This window comes from Centruroides vittatus, unplaced genomic scaffold, assembly GCF_030686945.1.
Source record: "Centruroides vittatus isolate TY-2023 unplaced genomic scaffold, ASM3068694v2 scaffold_861, whole genome shotgun sequence".
NCBI lineage: Eukaryota > Metazoa > Arthropoda > Arachnida > Scorpiones > Buthidae > Centruroides > Centruroides vittatus.
The window spans coordinates 8,188,745-8,216,404 of record NW_027122718.1 but is presented as its reverse complement, the minus strand read 5'-3'; the positions used below and the strand labels follow the sequence as shown (position 1 = coordinate 8,216,404).

The 27,660-nt window shown below is 31.1% G+C and overlaps 1 protein-coding gene across 1 annotated transcript in view; it reads left to right on the top strand.

Annotated features, from left to right (window-relative positions):
* ClpX (Caseinolytic protease chaperone subunit) overlaps window positions 1-27,660 on the top strand; it is a 51,942-nt gene continuing 24,282 nt past the window's right edge. Inside the window, exons 1-3 of the mRNA XM_067288547.1 lie at window positions 1-156; window positions 15,084-15,184; window positions 18,174-18,422. Coding sequence (XP_067144648.1) covers window positions 15,118-15,184; window positions 18,174-18,422 — 316 coding nt within the window. The 5' untranslated portion in view covers window positions 1-156; window positions 15,084-15,117. The remainder of the gene's footprint in view (window positions 157-15,083; window positions 15,185-18,173; window positions 18,423-27,660) is intronic.

Sequence of the window (27,660 nt, the reverse complement as noted above, 5' to 3'; positions counted from 1 at the left end):
TCATGAGATAATCACGTGAGTCAATCAAAAGCGCCTTCTAGCGAAAGTAATAAGTTGTTAATCGTAAACAGACGATAGGAATAATTTGATCAAGAAAAATATCTAATTAAACTTTATGATTTTCTAAAAAAAAAGTATTTAAAAGTAAAGGGAAAGGTAATAAATTTGTTTATATTTTACACAAATATTTCGATTATTTTTATTTGAATGTATGCTCCATAATGCCTACTAACCTAGTCATCTGGATCGGATTTCTGTGCGTTAATTTACGTTAATTGATAGAATTTGATGAAATTCTAACGTTAGGATGTTAGCAATTATTTAACTTTTATCAAAGAACGAAGTTAATCCAGCGCAATATGGTAAAGTTATCAAATGGAATGATGTAAACCTTTGAGTTTGCAATATTTTATGAACCTTACGTCACCATTTTACTTGATATATGATAAATATTGAAGTCGTGTTGAAATTGCAAATTTGCTATATACTGTTTCGTTTTATAGTAGACATTGTATAACGTGAAGAGATTAATATTGTTAGGTAGAAGTACAGACTGTGGCGTTTAATTATTTGGCCAGCGTAATTATGCTGGCTTCGAGAAGCCCACTTGACTGTTCATGGAGTACTTGATGTTATATAGTTTTAGGGGGGTGGGGATTTGTTTCCACCCGGGCACTGAGGTGCGAGCGATAGCCAGCACCGAGGTGCACATCTACGTGCGAAGCATGTAGAATAGGCGGTAGACTGATACGTGTTAAAAACTGACCTAGGGGCTACCTAAGTGCAATTTTACCTATTATTATTATTATTATTATTTTATTTATTCCATTAGACAAGAAAAAACTCTTGAAAAGTGGTACAATTATGAATGTTAATAAAACAAACATGCTAATGTAATTGTGATAACATCATAACAGTTTTCTCGTGTCGGGTCGGGAGTGGTGTTTTTGAGTCTGCTATTAATTGAGAAAGTAGTCGTCTGTATAAAATACTCTTATCTATGTTTTAGGCAGAAGACGGCTTTCTCGATTGGGAGTGGACACGAAAACGCTGCTCCTAGCTTGACATGGGCCTCCGTAATAGCTGGCGAGAGACTGCTTACGAGAAATAATTAGTTTTCTCGTTAAAATATTTTCTTGTTGGATTTTCTGGTTTGTGTGTGTGTTTGTTTTGTTCATACTTGCATCCATCCAGGATTTTGATCGGTACATAATTATAATTGTTTACAAATCATCTGCAGTTACAACGAAAAGGAAAATGAAATAATTTATCAAAAATGAGTGTTTTTGATCTTCTCTTAACATCTGATTTGGATATAATGCACATTTGAAAAAGGAGTATTCAAAAGAACAGTGTTGTCAGTATAACATTGTTCCTTTGGCACTTGAATAAGTTCAATTTAGGACTTGCTCTTGTTAGGGCTAGGATTATCTTCCTATAGAGTTTAACTAGCATGGCTGTTCAAGTTGCAAAGTTATCTTAACAGAACTGGACAGGACACTAAAAATCTAAATACCAACAACCTTGATTCGGTCCAGCAACTACGTATAATTCATCAAAAACAAATGTTTTTGATTTTCTCCTAAGATCTGCTTCAGGTATAATGCACATTCAACACAAACTTAACTTCTTATTGGAATGCTGAAGGAGCAGTGTTAAATCAATGATGCTGTTCTTTTGAATACTTCTTTTTCAAATGTGCATTACACCTGAAGCAGATTTTAGGAGAAGGTTGAAAATATACATTTTTGATGAATTACACCCTGGTTGCTGGATTGAATCAAAGTTGTTGGGTTTACAGTTTAATCACAACCAGGTTCCTTTGGGTATGTAATAAGTGACATCAGAACTTTCATTTTGTTTTTGCTTCTTATCCTGACTCCTGTGTTTATCCTCACACTTGTATGGACTGTCCAATGTGTTATGCTTCAGATTCTATATAAAATACATGTAAAATAAAAGAAATGTAACTGTACATAATTGCTCAAGCAATTTCTCACATAACCCTAGCAGCTGCACAATAAAGAATTTTTCCATCTGTTTTAAATGGCAAACTCCTGTACATATTTTCTTAATAATTCAGTACTAGTTTTTGCTGTTTTACCCATGTTGGTTGAATCAAACTCAATATAATAATCTTTTCTGTTTATGCTCCATAAGCAAAAGTTTGACTCTTTTAATCACAAGAAATTTTCTCTTTTATATTTAATTAAATATTTACATAATTTTTTGAAAGATTTAAATTGAACATTATTGAATTGAATTAATAAATATAACATTTACAATAATTTTAATCAAATTAATTCAAAGGATTTTGAAAATTTGAAAATTGAGAGATTTTCATGGCAATGAAAAATGTGCTCATTTATGGAACATTAAAAGCATGGAAGTTAAATGGTTAAAATTTAAAACATTTGAATTTTATGCATTCATCTGTAATTGGAAGATGGGAGTTATATTTATCATGTGAACTGTACATGCACAAAAAGAGATTTACTACACAGGAAGCAGAAACCAACTCTAGATAATTTGAAGAAATACCATTTGCAATCTTGAAAACAAGCTATAAAGTTTATAAAGCACTTACTTAATCCTGATAATGGTCAAATCTGCAAATTATGCAGTAAAAATCATAAAAGTATATTTTATATTCATACAAAACCTTATACAAACCTCAAGGTCAGTCCAGCAATGAAAGAAATGAGAAGTTCGTTTTGGTCAACTCTGCAGACCTGATTGAAGAACAATTGTCAAGAATAGTTTCTAACATTATGTTATAGAATTTAAACATTCTATCTTGGATCTCAGCTAATCCTGATGAAGGTGTGAGTTGATTGAAAACATGTGAACTACTTGTTACTTTCATTGGGACTGACCTTGAAGTTTGTATGGTTTTGTTTTATATTATTTAATTTTAACTCTAAAGTGTTCTTAAATTTTATATGCATTTTTAAAAATGGATGTAAAGTGTGTTATCAGTCAACCTTAACTTGATCTAATTTAACCCAAATCATGTTTATATCAAGGTTTCACTATCATAGCATTTAAGGAAAAAAAGCATGCATGTGCATACAAATTCAGCTTTCAATTATAACCATGCACATTGCATGGCATTCATAAAATAAGTTCATCTAGTTCTAGTGGCATTTTTATCCACTATTTATAATGCATTATCCCCTAATTTTGTTGAGCAGTACATTTTGAAATTGAAATTTCAGTATCATCTAACTTGGTATTCGAACTATGATCTACAGATTAGTGCTAGTCTGCAAACAGTTTATTACTGATCGCAACAAAATTTCCTTAAAACTTATAATTTTATTTATTACTTTAATAAAAGAACTTAAAATGTTTTTATTAAACATGTTATTTTATTACTTTTGTTTTTCTTTATAATTTGAATACTTAATCCATGGGAAGACTGGCAAAAAAAAATTGGCCCAGGAAATTATTAGTAAATGGCCCACAGACTGAGTTTTTCAAGATGATTAGAACAAAATCTTGTTGTATTTTTCTTACTAAGTCAGTCTAAAAATTATTAAAAAAATCAATTGAACACTGTTTTCCATATTTGCAGTTTAGTTAATTTTACAAAAATACTTGTCCACTAGGGTTTGTCATTTTTTAAAACCTGGTTTTGAAAAACCAGTTTTCAAAACTGGCATATCATATGAAGAAGAACTATTAGGGTTTGAAAACATTTACGATATTTATCTGTCATTTCATCAACACTGGTAACAGGTTCAGGTACGTGTTTAAAACTGGTTTTTTGAAGAAAATTGTATAATTTGAAAACTGGGTTTTCCCAAGTAAAAAAACTGGTTTTTGAGCCTATACCTAAAACAAAAATTAATTAATTATTTGATTAAGAACATCAACATTTTGACACAAAATTGTCTCTGGCATAAAACGGGAATATTGTTGGGTATACTATAGATTACTCCCTATGGAATTTCGTGTGTTTGGGTATATATCTGAACAGAGGGGACCGAGACGAGTTCAACGATACTCTACTTTTGGACCGGAGACAAAAAATAAAAAAGTTATCATACTTTTTTCTGGCGATCGCACGATGATAGGGAGTCGCGTCGCTCTCCACTAAGTCGGCCTCGCTATCGCGATCGGGAGTCCCGTCGCTTGCCGTTAAAATTGCCTTTAGTAGACGTTTCCCCCCTTTTTTTACTTTGTTCAAGAACTACCGTGAATCGATCACTAGTTTAGCACATGGCGGCGTGTGGTGGCGCCCATTTGAGAGGTCAGTCGGGCCGCCATGTTCACTGCCATAAGTAACATTAACTGAAATGGCAATCGCGCGATGATCAGAAGTCGTGTCGCTCTCTCCGCTCTCGTATCGCGTGTTTAACGCTCCGGGAGATGACCGTAGTCCGATGTCACGGTTTGCAGACTTTACCGCAAGATGGCAATACTAGCAACTACAGTGCCATCTGCATGAGAGCATTAAAAAAGTATGGTAACTTAAAAAGTGTGATAACTTTTTTATTTTTCGTCTCCGGTTCAAAAATAGGGTACCGTTGAACTTGTCTCGGTCCCCTGAGTTCAAATATATAATCAAAGTCCTGAAATTCCATAGGGAGTAATCTATAGTACACCCATATTATTAAATATTAAGTTTCATAAAACTAATTACAAAACAAAAAATGTTATACTGACAACACTGTTCTTTTGAATACTCCTTTTTCAAATGTGCATTATATCCAAATCAGATGTTAAGAGAAGATCAAAAACACTCATTTTTGATAAATTATTTCATTTTCCTTTTCGTTGTAACTGCAGATGATTTGTAAACAATTATAATTATGTACCGATCAAAATCCTGGATGCAAGTATGAACAAAACACACATACACAAACCAGAAAATCCAACAAGAAAATATTTTAGCGAGAAAACTAATTATTTCTCGTAAGCAGTCTCTCGCCAGCTATTACGGAGGCCCATGTCAAGCTAGGAGCAGCGTTTTTGAGTCCGCTCCCAATCGAGAAAGCCGTCTTCTGTCTAAAACGTAGATAAGAGCATTTTGGATGGACGACTGCTTTCTCAATTAATAGCAGACTCGAAAACACCACTCCCGACCTGATACGAGAAAACTGTTATGATGTTATCGCAATTACATTAGCATGTTTGTTTTATTAACATTCATAATTGTACCACTTTTCAAGAGTTTTTTCTTGTCTAATGGAATTAATAATAATAATAATAATAATAAATCCTAAATCCGCCACAGAAAGATTAACCCTTCCACGTAAAGATGGCGGACGTGGCCTGATTGACATAGTTAACCTTCACTACAAACAAATTCAGTCACTGCGAGAGTTTTTCTACAAAAAACAAGAAACATCACAATTACACAAAGCAGTAACTCTAGCAGACTCAAATAACACACCATTAAACTTACATTCACATCATATGGACACAACGCAACATATAAAAAGCGTAGACACCATTAAGCAATCGTGGGCTCGAAAGGCACTCCATGGCAGGCATCCTTATGATCTGGTCCAGGATTTTGTTGACAAAACTGCGTCAAACAGCTGGTTAGCTCGGGGATGCCTCTTTGGGGAGACGGAAGGATTCATGATTGCCATACAGGATCAGGTCATAAATACTAAAAACTACAGAAAACACATACTCAAAGATACAACACTCACAAATGACACATGCAGAAAATGTCACATCATGCCAGAAACTATACAACACATCACCTCTGGTTGCAAGCTCTTGGCACAGACAGATTATTTACACAGACATAATCAAGTAGCAAATATAATACACCAAGAGCTTGCAAAGAAACACAAATTAGTAGACATCCACGAACCATACTACAAATACATCCCACAGACAGTATTGGAAAACAACATGCACAAAATGTACTATGACAGAGCCATAATCACAGATAAAACAATTTACCACAACAGACCAGACATCACACTCATTGACAAACACAATAAAATCACATACATTATAGACATATCCATTCCAAACACTCACAATATACAAAACGCATGCACTGAAAAAATTATCAAGTACACAGAACTTGCCCAGGAAATAAGGCATCTGTGGAGGATGGATAGGGTGCTTATTGTACCTGTTGTTCTCTCCTCTACAGGTGTGATACCACACACACTACACAAAAGCCTGGGCACATTAGAATTGAATAGAAACACATACATCACACTACAGAAGGCCAGTATATTGAATACATGTCATATTGTGAGAAAATTCCTGAATACAGACACACACACTGATACACTTCTTTAATTTCTGTTTTGGTTACTATGCCTTGACTTTGGTTCGGCATAGTACACAGCCACCGGTGTTAACCGAGTATATCTCACTTAACCCAACATAATAATAATAATAATAGGTAAAATTGCACTTGGGTAACCCCTAGGTCAGTTTTTAACATGTATCAGTCTACCGCCTATTCTACATGCTTTGCACATAGATGTGCACCTCGGTGCTGGCTATCGCTCGCACCTCAGCGTCCGGGTGGGGGCAAATCCCCACCCCCCTAAAACTATATAACATCAAGTAATGCCTAAAATTTAGCCAATTTGGCTTGATTCAAGCCTGAGATGGTTGGGACCTTATCAGAGCTGGTAGAGCATATCCATAGGAGCAAAAAAGTCAAAAGAACCATACTTCTACAAGCGACCCTTTGCGAATACAGCCCCCCAAAATCAGGTTGCGTGAGATCAATTACATAAATGTCTTCAAAAACTTGAAAAAATGACTTTGTCCAGCCCTAGGACACTAAACAAGTAGTTTTTAGTATTAGAAGGTACAAACAGAATAATGAAAATTTTGATTTATTATTTAATGCTTTAAAAATGATTAAATCCAGCTCAGTAGCAAGTGAGAAGAGTTTTTTCTGTTTCTGCAATTTTGTGTAAAATAAGACATGGTAGAGCAATAGATCTATAGATGTCCTTTGCTTTCTAAAATCATATTTTCTTAGGAAAAATAAGAAATAAAATAATTTGCAGGTATTCATTGTTATTTGTTTTTTTAATGGTTTTCTATGGAGTAAATTTTATATTTTAATGTAATATTCTAGCATTTTTTTTTGTTTTGTTTTGTTTTGTGGAGATGTTGGTTGATTATATTTTGTTATATTCTTGAAATGTTATAAATATTAAATAAATATAAAAGTTTTAAAATAAGTTGTAAATGTCTCTTATTTCCTTTTTTTGGGTAAAATTCAAAAACTGGTTTTAACTGGTTTCGTAGAAAAGTTGAGATTCGAAAACTGGTGTTTTAAAAAGTTGGTTTTTGTATAAACCCTATTGTCCACAAGGGATTAAAATGAAGAAAGAAAAAAAACTGGTCCACAAATACAAGTTTGGAAACCACTTATCTAACTGAATGTCAGTTTTCAAGTGTGATCAAATGTTATGTTATGACTTTAAATATAAATTACTTTTTTTATTTAATTTGTTAATCTCTTAATTAAGGATGCCAAAAATTTGGTAACTCAAGAAAGTAACTGTAGGAAAAAGATAATAGTATATATATATTTAAAATATTAACAGACCACTTTAGTTAGTGTCATTAGAATATAATATGAAAAGAATCATCTCTCAAGTGCTTAACCTTAAGACAGTGTTTCTCAACCTTTTTCTTGTTGATATTTTAATGGACCAGTAATTATATGCAATGGTGAATTATGCTTATATATGCTTATCTAGAGTTACTGTACTGTACTGTGCATAACAAAGTATATACAGTAACTCTATATTACTATTTAAATATCACCTGTAATTAACTGTACCATCAGTATGATCAAATATTTTTCTGTGGATCAGTGAAATTTTTTCATGGACCAGCAGTTGAAAAACACTGCTTTAAGACATATCTATCAATTATCAGAGGATCTATAAAAGATATTTTGTGTAAGGAGCATGCAATTTGTATAAAGCATTTTTCATATATGTCTGTCTATATTTTTAAATTTATTTTAAATATAATGTTTATGCTTGTTTGATATGATTGCATCTACTGTAGTTTTTATATAAAGTTAACTTTTTAAGCTCTAAAAATTTCTTCTTTCTGTGTACCTGGAGATGAAATTGTTTTTACCCTTCAGACTACGAGGGGAATTTGTATAGTAAAGTTTATCAAACAACTTTTCCTTTGGCTGATTTTGGCCAATTTTGTGTTTAAATAGTTAAATGCAGTTCCAAACAAGCCTTATTAGGATATTACTAAATTTAGCATGTTAAAATTACATTTGTATAATGTAATTGTGGACTTCGACTATCCTAAATTATATTTTATTTGTTGTTGTTTATACATTATTTAGTCTTTGTTTTTATTTAGGTTATCTATTTTTAAATCATCTGTTCATTGTTTGCTCTGTGTCTGTGTAGTTTATCTAATTCTGGTTCATCTTTGTTAAACTTTAATATTTTGTAGTTTGACAATTGTGGTGAATTACTATATCCTAGTGGTACCAACGTACAGAAAATAATAAATCTAATATTGATATAAATAATGTTATTTATTCATGTGGAAAAGAAAATTTAAAGAATATGTAGAAATAATAACAAATGAAAATAATATTAATTGTAATATGGGTATGCAAATTGAAAACTGTTGGTATGATGTCATTATGCCAGAATTTAAGTTGGATGCAAACACTGCAACAACCAGTTATAGATTGGAGAGTGTCAATGGAGAAATTTCACTTGTCTTATAACAGTTGGTGGCCAAAAGCACCAAATTTGTGCATAGGAAGAATCCCATGGATTATGTAATCATATATTTTGAGTTTAAATTATGTATATTTTTTATTATTTTATGGTTTATATTTTGTTTGAAATTTATAACACTATGGCACTGAAGATGGATAATTACCTGAAATGTATTTGTCAGATTAATAAAATATTTTAGTAAAGGTTTGTCAGTTGTCTCATCTATTAGACCAAGGGTGTCAAACTCAAACTACTTAAGTGCCAATTTTTTGTCTGGAGTATGACAGCGGGCCAGATGTTTTTAGCTTTTGTAGCTAAAATTAATCCATCAATAACCACTTTCATTAGCAGCAGTTTTATTTTTAATATTTATTATAGAATATCTTTTAATTATATGCTTTAATTATTGACTTAACTCTGTACATAGTTTTATTACTTAACTTTTCTGTAATTTATTTAAATAAAAAATACAAACCTTTTAAGTACATTTACTATTACAATTCTTATAACTTATTTTTATAGCATGATTTGTTTATACCAAAACTTATGTATTAAATTGACACAAGTAATCTTATGATTAATTTAAATTTATTACAGTTATTGTTGACAAGATAGGTTAAACAAACCTATTGTATAAAATTATTTAAAGAGAATTTAATCTTCTAAAATTCTTTTCATAATAAAATGTTTGTAAATTATTGAGTCTTAAATGTTAGTTGTTATGGTAACAGAATGCTTCTTGTTTGGAATTTAGAAAAATTTTATATGAATGTTACTGATGATGAAACATTGGTCACAAAAACATTTTAAATATATGTTAGTTGACTTAAAAATGTTTGTAAGTTGTTAATTTATAAAGTTTGTTTGTTTGTTAAGTTATGGCAATGCAACACTTGGGCCATATGCCTAGGGGGATGCTTTCCAGAGGTCTTTTAAAGGGTAACTGGCCCCTATTTGGGTGTTACAGAAGTGGAGAAAACCAGGAAAGCTCCACTTTCCAACTTGTCCTGGCAAGGTGCAACCCATGACCGAACTCTCGGTTTTTAGGGAACGGAGTCACTTGGCCATTGGTGGACCAAATATTATAAAGAGAATTTATTATTGTGTTGGATATATTTTGCAAATTAAGTAGAAAAATTTTTGTTCATTCCACTTAAACATTTTTCAATATATTTAATAATTAACTAAACATGAATAAAAAATCAAAATGTTGCTAGATAGATGATAATCTGCTATCAGTCATGAAGGTTATTTATGTATTTTGTAAAAAAAAGAAAAAAAATCATTTTTATTGATAGCATGTTATCATATCTAAATATTGTATGTGATCCATAAGTTAAAGTGCATAAAACTTTTAAGGTCATTTTACAGTATTGCACACGCTTTAAAATATCAAGCAGAATATAATTTTTTATATAAATATCTGAAATTGTGGTGATGCATTTCTGTTTTGCATTAAATTATTTATTATTGATTTAAATTATAGAACATGTACCTGTACATATAAAAAATCTTAATTTGAGAAAAAAATTATAAAAATAGAAATTACTATAATTTATCTTTTTGCTTCTATTCCGTTTTTTTAACATCGATATGAAACTGGTTCAAATACTATTATTCTGTAGGAATTATCACATCCACAGACTCAAAAAATATCAGCCAATCATCAACTTTATTTTACTCACATTTGGTAAAATAAAGTTGCTGATTGGTTAGTATTTTTGGGAGTCTGTGGATGCAATTACTCCTAGAGAATAACGGTGTTTGAACCAATTACATATTGATAGAAATTACTGTTCTAATATTGTTCACTATTTCATTTTGTTGTTCATAGATATATTTTTAGCCTTGTATTGCAGTTAAAAATTTCTAAGAAGTTTGATGATAAACAGTTATTCCTTCATTGAGAGGAATCAAGTAATTGCTTGATAAAACACTTATTTTTAAGTTGTGCAAACAGATTGAGAACATTTCTCTTTAAGTTAACATAAATCTGTTATGTATTAGTATTCTTTAAACAAACTGATTATATTTTTTATTGATTATAAATATTTTTTATTACTCCATAATAACTATTTTTTATTTCATATTTTGGCATTTTTATGTTTTTAAATCTTAGAACAAGATGTATTCTTATGCAGTTTTATTTTAACAGTGTTAGGCCAAGAACACACATGCGTAAAATTGTGTGGCAGAAAACTGAATCAGAAATCAGCTTTCAGTTCAGTTTCTGTTTTACACTTTTATGTCAGAACAGACATATGTAAAAATTCTGGGTGAATAGGAAATGCCACTGCCACTAACAGTGCTACATTTTATTAATTTTTTTTTCATCTCATACATCTAATCCCTTTGTACCTTTCATTTTTTCTCTGCTGCCTCTGCTATAATATAGTAAATTTAAATTAATACACTTGTATTCCAAATTAAAATAAAGAACGTGTGATCTAAATACTAGGCCTATGTATTGATTTTACTAGACCTACCTGTTGTTTGAAATTTTGCACCTATAGCCATCCATAAACATTTAAATACAGTATATTTATACATGACACTGATGTGGTCAAACAGATTCAATAAACTCCTCTATTTCATTTATTTTTCGTTTTTTTGAAATCGTCACAATTATAGGGTTAACCCTCATTGCCACCATTGTTAGAATAAAAACCATGTGTCTACTTTGACGTCACAGAAAAGACCTCTTTATTGAAGGAATTTTGGCATAAAAAGTAGATACATGCTCTACTCTTTTTTTCAGTTCTGTTTCAGCCAAAATTTCAGAAAAATTTTTACGTTTTCTGTTTTAAACTAGATTTTATGCTGAATTTTATGCATGTGTGTTCCTGGCCTTAGGCATTCAGCAGTGGTATCTTTAATAATAATGTTAATTCTATGTAGTAGCATTGACGATGATACAAAATGCATATTCTGTATAGAAAATGACTGTATTGTGATGTTGCCTTGATGATGGTGTCTTTGTGTGGTGCATGCTCTGCACTCCCACTTGTAACATATCTACAGATATATTTCATGCTGGAAGGATGTGGATTTGTTAGAACAAGCCTCTGATCAAAAGTAGATCTTCATATAGAAGTCATTATTAATAACTAAATACAACCCTATCAACCTTTGAACATTTTATCTATCTAGATTAATTGATAATTATATAAATTTATATGTATATAACATCATAAAAACATTAACAGAAAATTGCAATTAAGTATTGTGATTTGCTTATTGTCATAAATTGTATTCAAGTAATTTTCCAATTTTTTATTTTATATTTGGGCTTCAAATTGCAGATCTATAGATTCCCACTGTTGTTTGTCTGTCTATCCTTCTTTAATCTTGAGAACAGGGTTAGATAGATGAAAATTGAGACCAGATATGGAAAGCCAGAAGCCCCAATTAACTGTATACAAACTATTCAATATTTTACCTTAAAGTGTATAAATACCTGGCTGTCATAGTATGGGCTTATTGAAAACTGGCATAAGTTAATAAACACAGGTATTAGGCATATAAATTTATTTGAAATTACATTACTTTAACATTATATTGTTTGCATTTTTGAATCTCTGTTATCCTCTTCAGCCAAATTTAAAACAAATCCAAACAAACCTGCCAGAATGACAATGAATATGATAAAATATCTGATATAAATTACAATTATAAATCTACTACAAGAATTTATAAAATAACACTTAAAATACATTCTAAATAAATAGCATTTAAAAGTACTAATGTGTGTGTTGCATTCTATTAACATCATCTTTATTTTAAAAAGTTTGACTTGTCTTACTTTTAGTGCTAGAAAGTATCAAAACAACTGAGTATACCAAATACTTTTAAATGTAGTTGTAACCCATCTAAAAGATATGTAAGCAAAATTAAATGAAAAACCTATGAAGAGAATAGATGAATATATATATGCTATAAAGAAAGATTTGTGTTCTTCTGTGGTTGCAGAGCATTGTAATAATATGGGTTGCAAAATAAAATAAAAAATGCCATCAAGATTCATTAAATAACATTGAAATGTAAATAAATATTGCATATTACAGATTTAAAGGTTAATCTTTTCTTTTTCTTTTTTATAGAAATAGAAAAATAAAGGGAAAAAAGTATTATTTGTTAAAAATTAGCATAAAAATAGCAAAAAATGTAGTGTAAAAATATAATGATTTAGAAACTAAATCATTATGGCAGACTTTTATAACATATATATGCAGAAAAACCCATAGATGTTCCAGTCACTTTAAAATAAAGGTATGAAGGTAGATTGCATCTGGTAAGATCTGCCACTTAACTATAAGAAAGCACACTTGAAATGAAGTTAATGTACTCATCAGAAATTTTTTTTAACATCTTTAGGATTATTAGCCCCTTTCTATGCTTGGATTTTCCTTTCTTCTTACTTCTCTTCCTATTTCATCTAGATTGACTTGTTCTCTTGTTCTCTTTCCTCTTCCTATTGACCTCTTTGATCTTCTAGATTTACTGAGTTTTCCAGGTGTTAAGAATGGTGTCTGTAGAGACTTTGGCTCATTCTGTTCAGATAATTCTGAGCATTTACAAGAATATTCTTTAAACTATCACTCAATTTCTGATTGAGAGGACTCATCTTCCAAAGGATATTATTTGTGTGTGAGGAGATTGTGACTTCACTTCCTTCTTTTGTTAACTGGAGAATTGTTCATAATGATCTTTTTCAGAACTTTGGGATTTACTTTGGGATTAAAACATTCACTCCTCAGGCTACAAATACATAAAATATATCCAACATTAGTAATTTTATAATGACAGCATAAAAAATTAAAATTAAAACTACCAACTGGGAAAACTCCAGTTTTACATAAACACTTCTCGGTAACATCACAATATGCTTCTTAAAGCATTTTTTTGGAAATTCCTTGTTAAATATTCAGGAATGTAAACAAAATAAAATAAATTAAGGAATTAAAAAAATATTGTTATAGAGGTAAATTGATATATAAAATTGCTGAGAAAATACATACAATTTTGACTACTAATAAATTTTATAATCTCTGGTGGTGATAATCCTAAAGAATTATTCATGATGATCTTCAGAATTATTATTGTTCAGAACGAAAGAAGCAAAACTATCAATTCACCTTCTTAACAACTTTTTTTTTATTCCTTAATTTTATTCTTTAATTTATTTTATTTTGTTTACATTCCTGAATGTTTAAAACAAGAAATTTTCCAAAAATATACTTTGAGGAACATATTGTGATGTTACTGAGAAGTGTTTATTTAAAACAGGAGTTTTTCCAGTTGATAATTTTTATTTTTATTTTTTACGTTGTCATTATAAAATTACTGATGTTGGATATATTTTATATATTTGTAGCCTGAAGAGGGAATGTTTTAATCCCAAAGTACATAGTGAATAAAAATTTCTTTTGTCAACTGAGCTTCGTCTCTTGATTAAAACAGACTTGTTTATAAGACAAACTTGAGTTTACAGTTTGATAGTCTTAATTGGAACACATGTGGGTTTTTTTGGCATTTCCGTATAGTTAAAAATATAGCAAAATTTATAAGAACATTGAATATATAGTTAAGTAAGTAAAGTATTTATTTACTTTTTTTGATTTTGTATAAAAGAGGTTGAGATGGTGTTTTGATATTTTCTAACACTTTGATATTGAATTATGAATAGTGAATGAAACATGATGGAAAATATGCTGTTTTGATACAGAGTAGAATTTATGTAATATTTACAATAATTTTTTCAGGTTTGCAATTTTCTTTTATATACTTACTTTTATTAATATAAAAATGACTATGGTATCTTACTACCAAATTAATATATTTAACAATTTGCTTATAGTGTATTTAATGCATTTAATTAATGATCATTATAGAAAAGTGTATCTTCCAAGAAAAAGTCTCTTCCATTATCATAAACAATTTTTTTGGAATAGACTATACTTGTGTATTTAAAGTTCTCTTTTATAAAACATAATATAAACACTGTGTTTATACATGAATAATTTCTTCTGATAAGTCAATATTTTCTGTAATTTGTTTTATAAGTGTTTGTTTAAAATATTAAAGAATGCTTTTACAATATATTTCACATAGACTAAATTTTTCTAATAACGTTAATTATCAAACCATTGAAAAGCTATTTCATTTTAACACTATTCATTCTTTTGTCATTATTCTTATCTATATATATATTTTACAATATTAATATGTTTGAATGATCAGTAACTCTAGTATTATTTAAAAAGTATATTTTCTAGGTATGTAAAAAAATTTGAATATTTACATTTGTGTGTTTACACATTATTATTATTTTTATTTTTGAAATTGTAAGTAACTAGTTACTTTTATTTTTAGTAATTGATGGTATTGATAAAACACAGATTGTAAAATGTCAACTGTAAGTTGTGGATTTAATTCTGCAAGGAAAGTTATCTTTTCACAGATATCAAAAAAAGGTATGTTGTTTCCAAAATGACATTTGAAAAAATTGTTTTTCCAAAATTATATTTTATAACTTTTTATAAAATGCAATGAAATTTATATTACCAGAAATATGTTGGTTTGAATGTTCAAATATATATATTTGAACATTAAGATAAAAATAAAAAATTAGGAAAATATTTTCCTAATTTTTTATTAAGAATTTATGTTCATGTATTATAATTAACTCAAATACATTCAAATCTAGTAACAAAAATTCAAATTTAATAACAATGAAATGATGATGATTTTTAAATAAGATCAAAAACAATCTTATTTAAAGATCATTAGGTTCTTATGATATAACAGAAAACATCTTCAAAAATACAAATGATTGAATGGTGTGAATTGTATTACCGTATTTTACGGACTATAAGACGCACTTTTTTCTTCGAAAAATTGCCTCCAAAATTCAGGTGCGTCTTATAGTCCGTAGCGTCTTATAGTCCATAAAATACGGTAGATATCACATGCACAAGGTTATAAGTAGTACAAGTAGTAATGCAAGTACAATTAATGCGAAAACAACTCAAAGTTCTTTAAAAATAACAAAAAACAATTAGCATTTCTTTATTTACAGATTATTCTCTAGCACTTTCAGACAACTAAGTCCATTGTCGGAAAATGAATTGAATTAATTTAATTTATTTATTATAGCCAAATTACTTAATAATTAATTAGTCTTAAGCAGCTGAATAAAGAATCCATTTGATATTTAAATTAATTATCAGGTTGATTTCATATGTTATATATTGTCTATTCTTAGGTATGTATTGTTGTTATAAGCTGGAAAAAGGCAACAGCTCATCACAGCTGATCAGTGTCATGTTAAATTCAATAATGACAGAATCCAAGATGCTACTTTAGTAGAATAAAGTGGCATAATGCCCTCTAAAACTAAAATATAAAAATCTTGACTTATAAAAAATTAGAAATAAATTTGATAAGGGGCTGTCCATAAATTATGTCTGCATTTTTCTTGAAAATTTTACTTCCCCTTCTTCTCTTGTTTCAGTTTGTCCAAGTTTTGTAACCTCACTCCCCTCCTTGGATGTCCAACAAAACTCGACACCCTTAAAACCTTTATCAATTTATAAATGATAGATATCATAAATAGAAATGAAAAATACAAGAAATGTTGAAATAAATTTAATAAAATGCATAAACTGTATAAAACTTAATGAAAAACAGATGTCCATTCCTCTTCAATTCCTTCTCTCCCTTGTGTCTAACTTTTGTCTGATTTGTTTTGACCTCCTTGTCATTTATGGACAGCCCCTAAACTAGCTGTTGAATATGAAATTAACTTCTTGAAATTCTTATATGACAGATGAGTTTACTAAAATAATTCTTTCATAAATCAATAAACATTGAACAACAACAAACAATATGAAAAGAATTTTAATAACCAATTCATTATAAAAGAAATACTGATTACTAATAAATCTTGAAGTAAAACACCAAATTGCATGTAATCAACAAAAAATTTATTATTATACCAAACTTGAAATTAGAGTTCAAATAACTTTCTGATATAAAATTATTTTTCAAATTTTGCCACCAAAACAAATTATGATTACAGTAGAGCATTGATTATCCGAATACCAATCAACTGAAACATCGGTTAATCAAAAGCATTCCAGTCGGCAAATTCAAATTTCCACTAGTGCTGTGGCACTGCAATATTTGGCTATGTCTTGGGCTACTCCAATATTAATTTTGTTGGTGTGCCAGTTTTAGCTGGCAGCACTGGTGCGACCATGAGAGGGTACTTAAGGATGTGCCAGTATTTGAACTTTTTTTTTGTTTTTATATTTTTCAATATAGTTTCAATATATTTATTTTGTTTATGCAAAATAAAGAAATAGTTTTTAACAATACAATAACCATGATTATTATTTTTAAAAAATTTTTGTTAGGCTTAACATTGATGAAAATTCAACGCGAAGTGACATGCAACAGAGAAAAATTTCATCATTGGATAGGTTAATATATTTTTTCATACATGATCAGTTATCCGAACAACCCCAATCTCGAATTGTTTCGGATAATCTATGCTCTACTGTACTACCAACTTTCTCTCTAAATTCCCAACAATAAGTATTGGACAAATACTACAAAAAATTTGACATGTTAAAGTCACTGTTCAGGCCTGAAAATAAGAAAAACTGTAATAGGATAGTAATCAACAATTTTTTAAATTTAAGGCAATACATTTCATCTATGTTCTAAAGGTATATTTTATTATTATATTTATTTTTTATTACATTATGTTTTTATTATATTCCTTTTCTGGTTATAAATGTTTTTGACTAAAATCTGTCAATCAAAGAAAATAATCTCTTAACAATATTAAAAGAAATTGGAAGCCTACTAAATTTCAATGCTGTAAAATAATAAATATTTCACCATCCTATGCTAAAAGAGTGATTGATAAAATTTCAATGAATGCTTTCAAATTTATTATCTCAATTAAAGAACCAGACTTCAGTTCCATATAAAACTATCAGTTGCACTTGATTCATATAATCAAACTTTCTGCATTTAGCCAATTTATTTCTATCATGTTTTACTACAAATATTATTATTATATATTTCCTTCATATATCTACAAAGTAAATGGTACAGTTATTGGCTCCAGTCAGTAATTGCTGTCATTTTTGTCATTGTACGTGGCCAATAATTACCAATTTTGCATTTTTATAAAACAGCATATTTTGGATTAAATGATTGGTGTTTATAATTTCTGAACATTAAATGGCTACAAAAAACAGAATCTTTCAGCAAGTATAATATTTTTTGATTTAATCTATCTGTTATGTCATAGAATTTTTAGAATAAAAATTTCCTTAGGTGGCCAATAACTGTACAGTTTACCTTATACTGTAATTTTAGTAAGATTTTGAATATGATTTTTATATATTAATTATTATTGATGATGATATTTTTTAATAATTTTTACAGGCTTTATAAAAGCAGTACTAAAATCTGAATCAAATAAAAATATTCGTTTTTATGTTATAAGAGGATTAGTTACTACTTCTCCAGCACTCAGAATAGTAATTGGTCCACCAACTGATAAGGGAGATTCTGGTGTTCGAGGAAGTAATGGTGGAAAATCATCAAATTCTTCGGGTAGAGGTACAGGAGATGGAAATAGATTATGTTGTCCAAAATGTGGAAATCCTTGTTCCCATGTAGAAACCTTTGTTTGTAAGTCTGCATTAGAATTTTATTTTATTATATATATATTAATTATATATTTTTGAAGAGGTTAATCTTGTGTGTACAGTAGACCCCCGTATAACACGATAGATAAGTTCCGTGTTATATGAATTCCGTGTTGTACGAGTCACTTAGATTTTACAAATACATGAGCCATTCACAGCCCGGCACTTGTGCAGTTTAGAGGGTACGGCTATTTGGAAGGTTTTCTTCCATAAAATTAATCGATTCTAGACTAATTTGACTCGACCATTTCCAAAACACGTATAATTTTTTGGGAATAATCCATATAAACTATGCTATAAACAAAAAATTGTAGGAATACTTACCAAGTGCACACCGTTTGTAGATGCCATTGCTTAAGCTTGTTTTCGTCGCGGAGCAGCTCGTTGAACAGCGGACACGTTTCCTGATAAGTTATTCTTTCTGTGAAAAATTTGCTGAACTTTGGAGACGTCATTAATAGAAATATAATTTTTATGGCTGTTGAATAATAAATGTTTTTTAGTAGGTCTACTGCTCGTTTAAACTCAACGGTTTGTGCAATGTCCGCTATTGGTCCAGATTCGACCAATCCTGTCAAGACACGATTCAGCCATGACAATCTGACTCATTCTTTTACCATGTTATACAAGCCTCTTTTAGCGTGTTATATGAACACAATCGCAATTTTTCCACCGTGTTATACGAATCCGTCTGATATGAACCTGTTTTATAGGGGGGTCTACTGTATATATATAAGATCAGTGCCAGATTAAGCTTTTAGCAGGCCTTAGACAAAATTTAAATTGAGGCCCCATTTAAATAAGTTGCTTCTAAACAAATCTTAAATAATGTCACTTAAAATTTTTATTAATAATAGAGAATACAAACACTAATACAATAATAATTGTACAACAAAAGAGTTTCTGGTACAATGAAAAATGTATATAATTTTAGCCATTAATCAGCCTTTAAAATATTTAAATTTTTTGTTTTTGGATTTTCATTTCAGAAAATTGATCAATCTAGCCGTTTGAGAGTGTCTCTTTCTTTAGTAAGCATTGTTAATTAAAGACAGCCTTTCCTGTCCTATCGAATTTCTTAAATAATTTTTAACTCGTTTTAAAACGGAGAAAGATTCTGCACTGAAGCTGGGCCCCTCTGAATTACAGGCCCTAGACATTTGTTTAATTTGTCTATTGGTTAATCCAGCCTTGTATAAGATTAATTTCAAAAATATTCTAAGCTAATATATTAATATTTGAAAGTTATAAATTTAAAATATAATAAGAAAAGTAAAAAATAATAATAAGACTAAATTTAACATTATAATTGTTATTTAGTGTTTAGCCTTACTTAAAAAAAAATTTAATCAAAAAAATTTATAATACCAGTTATACCATAAAAAAAAATAAATACACTATTACTGTCTAATGAAAATATCTTCATTTATGATTGAATGCATGTTTACTCTCTGATGCCATTCTATATGCTGACTCAACAGATTTGGAAGTGATGACTTTAACCAGTAAATGCAGTTTGATTGATTGGTAAGGTCATACAAGCTGCAGTCTCTAAACTTTCCAATATCACTTCATATGTACAGTAATATCTTGGTTTTCATTGACTTTGGTTATCGCCAGTTTTGGTTTTTGTTGATTTTTTTCGTGAAAAATTTGTCTCGGTTTTTGTCGGTTGCCTCGGATTTCATCGGCATACCCACATGATCTCACTACTAATTTTGCAAAAACAAAAGGTGACCCATGCATTTTCCTGCTCAGTGTGGCGTTGTTTCTCGTTGTGTGAGCATTACCCCGTGCTCTAGCCAAACAATTCCATTGCTTTCCTTCCCTTCTAGCTCCATCATGGGATCAAAGAAAGTTTTCAGAACCAACAGCCCTTTGAAGAAGAAGGCCAGGAACACTATCGAGTTGAAGGAAATCATTGAAAAATATGAGAGTGGCATTGCTGAAATCGGCCACATGCACGGGACGTCATCATCTACGATAAGTTCCATTGTGGTGAAAAACTGAGCAAAAAAGGGGCTAATGTAGCGAAAGGTATGAATGTGCTAACGAAACAGATTGCAAACAATTGAAGATGTTGAACAGTTATTATTAATTTGGATCAATCAAAAACAGTTAGACAGTGATTCTGTTTTGGAGGCCATCATATTAGTCTTTTATATTCATTTTATATTAATTTCTTATTGTTTTTAATATTGAACACTATATTTTTATTTCTCTATAAATTGTGTTTTTGATATGTATTTTGGAGTGTCTAGAACAAATTAATTGGATTTACATTGATTCATATGGAAATAATTGCCTCAGTTTTCGTTGGTTTTTGATTTTGCTGATTGTTTTCAGATGGATTATCGATGAAAACCAAGTTATCACTATATATGTTTATAAAATAAATTTGGATGGCAAAAACTCCAGATGTATTCAGATAGAAGACTTTTTGCAAACTTTCTGTTTTATACTACTATTTTTTAATCTTATAGCTTTTGATAAGTGCAAATAATAAATGAAATAAGTAAAAATAAAATAAAGTTCATGTTAAGTTCGATATTCAATTTAACAAAATTGTAACACGTGTGTTTATGTTACGTAGTGTTGATGTACAGTCCACAGCTCTGTCACACGTGTCAGGTGTGTTGTGTAACTATAGACTTGGGAATGCGGGGAGAGATCTTCCTGCCTAGAGAGGGAAAAATTGTGCTTTTCCTTTGGTGTGGCCGGGCAGTGCTGACCAGAGTGTGTGGCTGTGTGGCTGGCAAAGAACCAGTGTTGTGCCTTTATTAATTAATTGTCGGGTGCCTGAGTGTTACTCGCTTGTGGAGTGCCAGAGTGTTACTCACTAGTGTTGAAAATAAATTACAAATAGGTTTGTTGTTGTGTTATAAATAATTTGAGTACTGTGTTTAGAACATGTAAACAGCAACATGTTAAAACATTTTACATCATTTTCTGGTCCGTCGAGGCGGATGGGATGAGGATAACGTTGACAATCGGATGGGATGAGGATAACGTTGACAGTCGGATGGGACGAGGATAATGTTGAGAGCAGTGCAGTGGAGTAAAGTGGATAGAGACGAACTTTCAGTTGGAGGTCTACTTCAAGAGTTGGACTTTGGACTGTTGTTTTAGTTAAAGGTGTTCAGGTACGATATTTCTAGTTTATTAAAAATGGATCTAAAAACGTTGTGTATAAAAAAGAGAGTTGCCAAGAGTAGTCTTACTAGACTAAGGGAGAAAATTCTGGGGAATGTTAGAGATTCAGATAATGTGCAACTTGATCTGTACCGTTCAAAATTAGGTGTTGTTGCTAATGACTTAAAGCAGGGATGGGCAACCTGCGGCCCGCAGTAATATTTTTTGCGGCCCGCATGGCATAAAATATGAATAAATATATCAATTTCCCAGCTTAATGATATATTCAACAAAAATTCAAACGTTATTTTCTACAACTTATATTTGTGAAAAGTTTTTTCACAATGAATTTAGTAAAAATTAAAACAAGAAACCAGCTAACAGACACATCGAAACTAATTTAAAACTAGTGGCGACTAATATTTAACCAAATATTTCCGATATATTACGTTTAAATCAGTGCCAGAAGCTATATTAAGTATACATATGCTAATTTATAATTATATATGAATAAAGAATTGTGATTTACCGACAGTTCCCCCCTCTTTTCTCTTGTGTGCGGCCCGCGTCAGTTCAAAAGTTTTGAAATGCAGCCCTTACGTAGAAAAAGGTTGCCCATCCCTGACTTAAAGGAAGTCTTTGATAGACTGTTTGATATTTGTAAGGAGGACGAATTAAAACAATATATTGAGGAAAGTCAAATGGCACAAGATTTGATTGACGAGTTGATATTAGTGATAGATAGAACAAATCTAGAATTGAAAAATAGTAATAGTATCTCCAGTGTTGATAAAGCTAGTGAAATATCAGATTTAAAATTACCTAAATTAACATTGCCCTTATTTAGTGGCAATTTTGAGGAATGACTGCCATTCAGTGATCTGTTCCAAGCAGCTATTACAAACAATGGAAAATTATCAGGTGCTCAGAAACTACAGTATCTAAAGTGTTCATTAAGAGGCAAAGCTTTAAAAATCATACAATCCCTATCCATTTGTGATCGAAATTTCGAAATTGCATGGAAACTACTTTCCCAACGGTATTCTCGGAAAAGAGAATTGGTAGCGTCGTTAATTAAGAAGATATTGAGTTTGTCAACATTAAATTATGAAAATATGGTACAGATTTTAAATATTGTTGACTCGACTACAGAATATATTCAATCCTTAGAAGCTCTAAATTTTAATATAGATGAGTTCTCAAGCATATTATTTATGTTCATTATTCAATTTAAATTGGATGCAACAACCAGAGGCTGGTGGGAGTGGTCACTTAAGGGTAATGATATTCCTCCATTGAATGACTTATTAGAATTTTTGAAGGGTCATGTTAGAACTCTACAGCCAACCAAAACTCAGACTAATAAAAGATTCATGCCTAAGGTTACATCTCTCGCTTCTCAAATGAAGGGACAATGTACAGTACATGCTGAAAGGGAGACCATTCCTTATACAAATGTGCAAAATTTCAGAAGCTTAAGGTACAGGACAGAATGGAGTTAGCAAAAAGGAAAGGTTTATGTTTTAATTGTTTGTCGAAAAATCACAGTGTGAGAAATTGCACTGTCAATGTTTCTTGTTTAAACTGCAAGAGAGGACACAACTCACTCTTGTGTTATGGAAGGGAAAGAAATTCCATCTCCAATATAGACTCCGAGTCAAATCCACAAACAAGCCATCCATCCATGAATTCAAGTATAGCTATTCCTGAGATGACAAAAGGAACAGTTTGTAAGTCAATTTGTAAGTCAACCACTTCAATTTGTGCCTCACATTGTGAAGGAGGGTCAAAAAAGAATGTAAGCAATCAAGTTTTATTATGTACTGCTCAAATTAAGGTTTTAAATTCTAACAGCGAATGGGTAGATTGTTGATGTTTATTAGACTCAGGAAGTCAGAGATCATTTATTTCTAAAGAGTGTGTGTCAAAATTAGGATTAAATGTAAGGGACAGTACAATGTCGGTTTCATGTCTAGGCGCATTCACCACTATGAGCAATGGGGAAGTTGAATTGATATTTACTTTACATTTTAAAAGTGAACTGCATGCTTCTACTTCTGTCTTTGTAATAGAAAGAGTCACAGAAAAACTTCCATATGTTTCGTTACCATCAGATATTTGCAATGATTTTAATGATCTTATTTTGGTCGATTCCTTCTTTTATATATCAAGGAATATAGACATCCTGTTTGGCGTGAATGTATTTCTTTCTTTAATCAATGGAAATTTAATCAAATGTGGATTGGGCTGTCCATTTGCATTGAGTTCAAAATTGGGATGGATTATTTCAGGCAAGGTGACCTTTGAATCCCATGAGCCCAACGGAGTTGTGGTGAATCAGGCGTGTGCAAATACAGATGAGTTAGTTAGATCATTTTGGGAGCTTGAAAATATTCCCTCATCTCGAATATTAAGTAATGAGGAAAGGTTGTGAGAAATTTAGTTCGAGAAAAATGTTTGGAGAAATGATCATGGACGATATTATGTTGCCTTACCCTTTAAACCCGATAGAAAGGCGTTAGGAAATTCTCGTGTTACTGCTCTTCAAAGACTTTACAGTTTAGAAAGGAGACTTGCTACTATGCCAGACATCTACAATCAGTACCGACAATTTATGCAGGAATATTTGTCTTTAGGACACATGGAGTTAATCTCGCCCAATTGTAAAGACGTAGAAAATCAACATTATTATATCCCTCACCATTACATAATAAAGGAATCAAGTTTAACGACCAAATTGAGAGTAGTGTTTGATGGCAGCACAAAATCCTCATCAGGTACTTCACTTAATGATACCTTAATGATTGGTCCAAAAACCCAGGAAGATTTGATTAGTATTATTTTAAGATTTCATTGTCACAATATTGCAGTAACAGCTGATATAAAGCAGATGTATAGACAGGTGAAGGTTAGACCTGAGGATTGTGACTTTCAACGAATAGTCTAGAGAGAGAGTTCGGAAATGCCAATACAAACTTTTCGTCTTAACACTGTCACCTAATGTCGGATGACAAATCAACCAATTTTGTCATCTATTGCGAGATTATTTGACCCATTGGGGTGGATTTCTTCCTTTGTAATATTAACTAAGATGCTGCTGCAAGAAATCTGGAAGCTTAAACTATCTTGGGATGAACCTGTGCCTCCATGTATTGATCATAATTGGAAGATTATTTGTAAAGAATTAGAACAGTTGAAGTCCATTCAAATTCCGAGAAAAACTCTACTATCTAATTACACAACCGTCGATCTACATGCATTTTGTGATGCATCAGAGAAGGGCTATGGAGCAGTTGTTTACGTGCGATCCTCAGATGAATCTGATGTTTGGGTTAGACTGTTAACTTTGAAGACTCGTGTAGCACCATTAAAACCTATTTCAATTCCAAGGATGGAATTATGTGCAGCAGTTTTATTAGTTCATGAATGCATTACTTGCTTTAAGGCTAAACCAATCGTTTCTAAGCAACTTTTGGGTAGTCTACCTTATGAGAGAGTGAACCAAAATTATGTGTTCAACTGTACAGGAATTGACTTTTGTGGACATTTTCTTATAAAATATAAGAATCAACAAAGGGGTACTTATAATAAAATTTGTGTGTGTATATTCATTTGCTTTGTGACTCGAGCCATACATCTGGAAATAGTATCTGATCTCACATCTGATTCATTTATTGCAACATTAAAAGAGATTTTTCTCGAGACATGGTAAGAGTGCCAAATTATTTACGGACAATGCAAGAACATTTATTGGAGCCCAGGCAAAATTGAAACATTTGTACAACATGGTAAACAAGCCAGATGAAAAATTGGCTAATTATTTGTCATCCGAAAACATTCAGTGGAACTTCAATCCCACTAGAGCCCCAAATTTTGGTGGATTGTGGGAGGCAGGAGTTAAATCTTTCAAATATCACTTAAAAAGAGTTGTAGGTGGTACAGTCTTGACATTAGAAAAGTTTCTCACCATCACCAATCAAATTGAGGGAATTTTAAACAGTTGCCCCATTTCCCCTTTATCAGTGGATCCAGATGATCTTGAGGTATTAACACCAGCTCATTTCCTTATAGGTAGATCAATTGACACTATACCAGACATTGATCTCAAATCTCTATCAGACAGTAGACTTTCACATTGGCAACGTGTAACAAAAATGACTGAATTCATTTGGAAACAGTGGACTAATACATACATAAATAATTTACAACAACGGAATAAGTGGATGATTGAAAAGGATAATATTAAAATAGGGACTTAGGTATATTATCTTCCTTGATAATGACTAATCTTTAAGTGGTTAGTGGGAAGAATTATAGAAGTTTTCCCAGGATCTGATGGTAAAGTAAGAGTTGTGAGTATAAAAACAAAAAATGGTATGTTTAAACGAAGTGTATCTAAAATTTCTGTTTTACCTTTGGAGAACTGAAGTTGTGTTTTGTAAAAAAAAAAATGTTTTTTTTTTGTGTGTAATTTGTTGAACCCTAGAATATTCAAGGCGGGAGGATATTAAGTTCAATATTCAATTTAACAAAATTGTAACACGTGTGTTTATGTTACGTAGTATTGATGTACAGTCCACAGCTCTGTCACACGTGTCAGGTGTGTTGTGTAACTATAGACTTGGGAATGCGGGGAGAGATCTTCCTGTCTAGAGAGGGAAAAATTGCTTTCCCTTTGGTGTGGCCGGGCAGTGCTGACCAGAGTGTGTGGCTGTGTGGCTGGCAAAGAACCAGTGTTGTGCCTTTATTAATTAATTGTCGGGTGCCTGAGTGTTACTCGCTTGTGGAGTGCCAGAGTGTTACTCACTAGTGTTGAAAATAAATTACAAATAGGTTTGTTGTTGTGTTATAAATAATTTGAGTACTGTGTTTAGAACGTGTAAACAGCAACATGTTAAAACATTTTACAGTTCAAAACTCACACTATTGGATTTTATGGTATTGGTATGAATTGAATCAGTATTCAAACAAATGAAAAAAGAATTGGGTTTATAATATATTGACTGTCAAACTAAGGGTTTGTAATATTTCAGTATCTTCTGTAAACTAAAAATGGCTTAAAATATAATGCTACCTCAGAATTTTCAATATAATAACAGACTTAGCATATGTGCATTTTTTACTCATGTATAGGCTGCACTTTTTTACTCTAATTTTTTAAACCAAAATTAGGGTGTGGCCTATACTTGAGATAGTGAATAATTTTAAAGCAATTTTAAAAAATTAGGTAGGTGTCAGGAAGCTGCTGCACCATTGAAATTTAATTCTCAATCACAAGCTCAAGTCATGCCATGAGACATCTTGCCAGCTGTAACTTCTCTTGAATTCACTTTTGGGAGTATTCACATTTTGGGCAATCCTTGGGCTTCGAACTGAATCATTTCAACAGACACAGAAAATCCATCTGTCCGAATTTCATGGATATATCTCAACAGGTTTGCTTTCAGCTTGGGATATTTTGTTTTCTTTCCACAAAATGATTGCTGATTTTGTGATGTTTTCTCGAGTGTCTTCTGTTTGAATTTATTTCTACATGCTTTCCATCTACATCAAACTTTCTTCTTTTTTCTTGATTTCCATTTTCTTGTGTGTAATGCACTACTCGCAATTTAAACTTCACTGTGTAACTCACTTTCACTCAACCCATGTTTAACATGCACTGAGCAGGCACTTAACAATAAGCATTAGCCATCACTTCATCCCTTTGGAATTTGCATTGTTACCATATTTCTGTATACCCACATCTCTATTCTCATACCTCAGAGGAATTTTGAGATTTTTATTTTTTTCCAAGTATATCATTTTAGAAATGGGGTGTGGTTTATACATGCATGCAGCCTATACATATAATTCCACATTCAGTGTCCAGTTATGTTAAGTTCACGGCTCACTGGTCACTCATCAATATTGCTACAAATGATACTAATTCTCTCTCCTGGTTTGGCATATTTCTAACAAAAAAATCAGCAACTGACAATTTCATTTCTTGATTTCTTAATATTAGAAATTAGAGAAAAACTGGGTCTTATATACCAAATTGAGATAACTGATTTGTTTACATCAGGATGACACAAGTCAGTTTTGTGGAG